Genomic DNA, 6428 nt, shown 5'->3' with positions numbered 1-6428 from the left:
ACAGGCACTGAATTACAGAAGGATTTAGGTTAGAAGTATTGTGTTCAACACTCTCTAACATTTACAAAATGATAACATAACCAATATTTGAGAATTTTTATAGTATTCATGCAACAGCAGAGTGATCTATAGTCTCTTATAAGTCTCTCATAATGTTATGTTCTATCTTGCTCACCCTGTGATGTTTATTGCTTGAATGTGGGTCTCTTATGTTTGTGTTTATTTCTCTTTGCCACATAATTTATCTTGAATAGTCATATATAGCCCAGGATCTGATTAATTAATTTTGGTGTGTTTGTTACTTCCTAGGATTTCAAAAAAATGAGTCAAGCTGGTGAAGAAAGTTCCTTCAGTGACACCGAATCGGAAGCTCAAAGGGTGGCACCTCTCTCCGCTCTAGCTCCAACAGTTTATACTCGAGATGAAGGATCCATGGATATAACAGCAAGTCCTGCATTTCAGTGCTTAGATGAGGTACCATGTACTTCCTCTGTCCTTAGCACTGCCTATTGTGTCAAAATCAACTAATTTGAAATATCTATGCCATATGGTATCTATAGCTCTCTTTTTCCCCCTCTAATTATTAGATGATAAGAATATTTTGTGAAGCAGATGCATACACGAGACATACACATCCTGCTGGAGATAGTGTGCTTAAGAGATATCCATGTTATTGCTTTCAGTGAACATGGCCTTGAGGGAGTGAAAGCAGATAAATCTTGTTCTTGTAGTATTCTAGCTATAAAGGCAATTGCATGATAGTTTTTTGAAAGGCTGGATAGCTGCAGGAAAAGTCCAAGCTAAACGGCTTCTGAAGCACTAATCACTGAAGAGATTTTTGAGGACCTAGTTTCCTTTGCAGAATTTTCTGAGTTAAGAAAACTTTTGGAATAACAAAAATATTTCAGTTTTTAAAATATTAATACAGTTGTAAACAGTGTAGTGATGTATGGAGGTTTAACTTGGTAATAATTATGTCTTGAACTAAAAATAAGAGAGGCTTTTGAATTTTGCTCTTTTTATATCTTATTTTATTTTCCATAAGTAAAATTACGATATCATCTGCATTCACTAAAGCAGTATAAAATCTGCATGTTGCAAACAGCAACAACCAGAAGAAGTACGGTATATGCAGTTTTTCCAAATGCCTAATTAAATTCAGAGAAATTGCTTGCTCTTAACAATGGACTCCTAAATTACATGGTCATGCACAGTTTTTTCCATGGAGCCCCTCCCCCTCATTTGGTGCACCAGATTTGCCAGTCAACTATGAATAAGCAGGTACTTGTTATTACTTTCATTCATTCAGATCTGATTGTTTGCAGTTCCTCCATCGTCTCTTTATGAAATTATAAACACATAAAACTGAAAGAGACCTCAAGAGATCTCCTGATCCAAAACCTAACATTGATTCTCTGCAGGTATTTGTCCAACTTATTCATTAAAAACTCCACTGTTGTAGATTCTACACCTGCTTTTACACATCCTTTTTCAAAGTTTCATAATCATCAGAGTTATGAAGTTTTCCCTAAAGCCCAGTTTAAACTTCCTTTGTAGTGAAATATTCTGCTTTCTTCTTGCCCTTCCCACAGTGGCACTGGAGAGCAGTAGGTCCCTGCTCTCTTTATAATAAACATGTACATCTCTCTTATCTGGAGCAGACCCAAGTACTTCAAACTTTCCTCAGACTTCATGTTTTCTGAAAGTTCTTAGTTCTCTAGTTTCTTTCCCCTGGACTCTCTCAGCTGAAATCTGCTAGATCAATATAGCGGTCCATACTGATCTGCCTTGGATATAAGATGAAAATAGTAAGACGTCTTCATACTCTGCACAAAATAAAACAAAACTAAATAATATAATATTTGCTCTTTTTTATATATATTTTTATAATATATTCTACTCTTCTGTTCTCATTCCGTTCTAAATCACAGTGAAAAGTGTTTTTTTTTTTTCCTAGCTTCATTCTAAAAAATAGCCAGATTATTTGGCCTCTTTTCCAAGCAGGTTATTGTTCATGTAAAATTTAAGGCCAACTTGGTGAACTCTAGCATCATAAGCCATTAATGGGAAATATAGGGTAACGCTGGTGTTAGATATTGTTCCTGACTTGGGAAAATACTTGCAGTGGAAAACAAAAGTAATTAATTTGCATAGGATTTCAGAATAAGCACTTTCTGTCATTAATTATTTTTTAAAAGGGCACTACTTGACTCATTTATTCCTGCAATAATTTTTAACAGTTAGTACTTGTGCTTTATGAGTCAGCTGGGCATTTCATCCACTATTCACATTTCTTCTCTTACACCAACACAGCTTTGTTGTCCTTTGCTGAACTTTTTACACATCAGAAATAAATGGTGATTTAGGTCACCATAGAAATTGCTGCTCGATATGGACTGTAGTCTCCTTTTATAGCTTTCCAGAATTTTCCATTGGAACAATCACGTTGTCTCTGGTTTAATGGCTCGTCATTTAGAGTAGCAAATAACTCACTAGAAGAAACATATTTAGTATTTAAGATTTACTTGAGACTAGATCTTCTCACAGCAATCCTTCCATTCAAACCAGCCTTGATTATCTCAGGTAAAGAGCAGGTAGTTCCAGAAAGTCTAACACGCACAAAGGTCTCCTTTTCTTTTAACACACAGGAATGTTGTTTAGCTTTGTTGGGATCAGTCAAAATGTTAAAAAGGGGGTGGAGATTTGATCAGCAGCCACTCAGTCCATCGTGATTTGTTTCTTTCCCCGAGTATTTTTATTTATTAGCAAGATGGCACCAACCTCGGTGCTTCCACCGCTATTGATTAGAGAACTAGCTTACATTCACAAAGTGAGCCTTCTACTTCCTGTAGCCTTTGTTCTTATGAAATGAAGAACCTTGCTCTAACATTTCCAACTGAATTTCCTACCTAATGAATCTTTCCAGATGTTCTATTTTCTTCAAGTAAGAGCCATTAAAAGTAAGTCAGCGTGGATTATGTTAGTTACTTGTAATAAAAAACTGTATAGTCTAGTATCTGTTATGATAAAATAAATGTATTATTTGGCTCAGTGATACTAATTGAGATACCTATGTTGTTGTCATTTTGAATTTGATGCATGCCAAACCATGTACATGCAATTTGATTCTAAAAAAAGTATAAAACTCATCATATTTTATTGCACATGTGCAGCTGAACTTTAAGAGCTATCAATAATTATATAATATTCTACTAGCAACTTGCATGCTTTTTTTTCAGTAGATAAAAGATTTTACTGCACAACTTTCTTTACCTTTAGATCATCCTTACTGCAACATCACTGTTGCTTGTAAAACACCACTGAAAATGCTGAAATTGCTATCTGAAAAAAAAATACAGAACATAGCATGAAACTAGATTAAATGCTCCAGATGCCTAGATTAGGCAGAATGAAAATAGAAGAGACTGGTAAACAAATCGCCTCCTGCCCACTCTAATTCCATTTGCCCTCCCTGCACTGAAGTAGTTTGTTTTTGTTGGTGTTTTTTTCCTGTGGATACTCAAGCTGTTCCTTCCTTCCCTCCACCTGATACAGTCTTTCTCCTTTAACAGGAACATAAACAGATGAAAAATGGACCAGTTGTCATTACAATGCTGTAGATGTTCAGTTTGTAGTCTATTTATATTCCTCAAATGCTTTTCTGATGGTTAATCTTTCTGTTACTCAAATTGCAATTAAAAGGGTAGTATGAGCCCAGGCACTAAAAAGAGCCCTATTCAACATATCTTTCCAATCTGAGAATGAGTCATCGACAACCATGTTCCACAAACAGTTTTCCATCCACTAGATCTTTGCATGATTTCAAAGATTGGAAGATTGGATAAAGTTGATGAATTGCTCATGAAATCTACTAGTTCATCTTTTTGATTCACTCGACTGCCCAAAATTTAGAGTTCTCCAGGTTCTTTCAGGTGGAATGAGAAATTGATTATGATACCAAATGTAAATTATGTACAAACTCATCGTCTTGAAGAAAAAAAAAAAAAAAAAGAGGAGAAATCAAGTGATCAAGGTTAGGAAGGTAGTCTTCCCTGATTCCACAGCTTTTTCAGTTAATGATAGTACAGCAGTTCTTGCTAGACTTAAATTAAGAATGACATCTCTGAGTTTTTCTGTGTACTGCTTTCTCTTCCTCTTCCTTTTGTGGATATGTTCTTGGGTTAGAAACATAATGTTTGCTTCTCTGAAATATATACATTTATTTCTAAAACAATATTGAGAAAAAATAGGCAAATTTTATCTTGTGTGCCTGCCGTAGGTGGGCACTACTAGGGAGCTTTTTATTCCAATAAATTACCTAATTTCTGAGGAAAAGGTGCCAGGTTCAGTGAGCTGATACCTTGTTTGATAAGTACCACGTTAACACCCCTCTGCTAACAAACCCTGCCCTTTTAGGTGGCAAATCTGAACCTGAAGAAGACTTTGAGCAACATCTCTGAAATGGCTACTACAGGCTGGTACTTTCTTGAAGAAAATATTTATATACCTTGTAGAAAAACTAGCTTGGTAGACTAAGAAATTATTATTTTTTTAATATAAGAGAACAAATTTAGACATTAGAAAGTTGAAATTCTGTACTGTATGGCAGTAAGCACCGTATGGTTACTGCTCTTATAAAATACGATCACACGAGTCTTGTCGCATGATAACGTTGACGGGGGATAGGTTTCCGTACTCTGGAGATGGGCACATGCTCAAAGTGATAGAAATCTTAATCCAGTGTCAAACTGAAGTGGATCCTGGCACACTCCGCATGTTTTGTGCTTTAAAGACTCCTGGCACAAAAAGAAAGCCATATAAATATGTTGGCACGTACAGGAGACAGATATTGCCTCCACATGCACCCATAGGAATCTAACTGCTAATAAATTATTTTTTTTTTAATTTTGTTGACATGGTCGCTTGGGGAGTGAGCTAGGGATGACGCCTGTTAGCCACAGCCTGTGTTTTATCTAGCTTTCAGCAAGCAACCAATATTTTGAAGAGTGAAGATTAAACTGTGATTAGTGGTTCTGATGGGAAAGTTGCTTGATTAGTGGCAGCTCCTATTAAAACTGTGAAGCAATGAGGAGAATTTACAGATGCAGAATTGCCTTTCAACAGCAGGAGTGGGAACAGAGGCAACATACTATACTTGGGGTACCGAGAGATTCATTTTGCCACTGAGAGAAACTGTGTGTAGACAAAGCCAGAAGAGGAGACTCAGACAAGCCCAAGGCAGGCCGTGTTTCTGCTGATTTCTAAAAAGCCTTTAATTGCAGAACTGTCTTGCATTTCAGTCATTCCTTACAAATTTCCAAGACTCACCAGGCTTCAAAAGCCCATCAAGGCACTGTCTTACGTGCAAAGCTATCTCCCTCTCCCCTTTTTCTCACCTGACACAGGCATCCAAGAGCTGATATTCCAAAACAGGACAGGCTGTGCTCAAATTGAGAGGCTATCTGGCCTTGGCATCTGACATTTTTCTGGCGTAGCTGTGTGATGAGGAAGCCAGAGCAATGTTAACTGAACGTGCATTCGAGTGTTATAGGGCTATTGCAGGCATTTTGTCTGTGCCTGACGCCAGCCAGAAACCTTTCATCAGATACTGTTTATTTGAATAAGAATTTAAACTTAAAATAAAAATGTCCCTTGATGGAGAATCATCTGTTCTACAGAGCTGCTTACCTTAAATGATAAAAATGTGAATTATTTCTGGTTTACTTACTCTTAAGGCCTCTGTCCAAATACTACTTAGTGAACAAGCCTTAAAGAACTGTGTAAGGAAGAATCCAGTATATTTTGTTTTAGCACTTAGAGACAGAGCTGCGGGGAGCCATTTATAGCCTATCCAAGCAGAGACATGAGCATTTCTGCTTCTCAAAGTAGATCCTACTTCTCCATAAAAGTCATTGACTCAGCATAAATAAATGTTCACAAATAAGTGTGTAAATCATGCTTGTTTTCTGCTATGGAATTCTAACTGTTAATGTGCTGTTTTGGTAAATGCATGATGTTGATTAAATTTAGAATTTGTCTTGCTTATATGAACATATTTCAGTAATAGGGTGTTGTCTTTTTTTTCCAGTTATTGATTATTTTCTAGCCAGATATTTGTTATACTGATATATTGATTCATATGCTATTCCTGTGACTTGTGTTATGGTTCGATTTGACTCATCATCTTAAAACACTGTTTTCTGTTTCCACTTATCGTTGAGTGTCATGGCCAAATTCACTTCTGGCATAAGTACTTATAACCCCATAAAAGTTTTTTTAAAGCTGTGAATGAAATGCAAAACTTGAAGTGGAATGTTTGAAGTTAGCAGGGACTATAGAGATGGTCTTGCTTAGCCATTTTTCTTTAAAACTTTTTTTTTTTGATTAAGTCAATATTTGCTTCTGATTGTCTTTTCTTTTTCTTTGTG

General features: G+C 36.2%; 1 protein-coding gene across 1 annotated transcript in view; it reads left to right on the top strand.

The window, feature by feature from the left end:
* Positions 1 to 321: 321 nt before the first annotated feature.
* CCDC146 (coiled-coil domain containing 146) overlaps positions 322 to 6428 on the top strand; it is a 61123-nt gene continuing 55016 nt past the window's right edge. The window contains exon 1 of the mRNA XM_088533250.1: positions 322 to 474. Coding sequence (XP_088389376.1) covers positions 322 to 474 — 153 coding nt within the window. The remainder of the gene's footprint in view (positions 475 to 6428) is intronic.

Source organism: Tinamus guttatus, unplaced genomic scaffold, assembly GCF_059628265.1.
Source record: "Tinamus guttatus ecotype Peru unplaced genomic scaffold, ASM5962826v1 Tinamus_guttatus_pri_ptg000489l, whole genome shotgun sequence".
Taxonomy (NCBI): domain Eukaryota; kingdom Metazoa; phylum Chordata; class Aves; order Tinamiformes; family Tinamidae; genus Tinamus; species Tinamus guttatus.
Note: the sequence above shows the minus strand (reverse complement) of the source record. Positions and strands in the feature narration are given on the sequence as shown.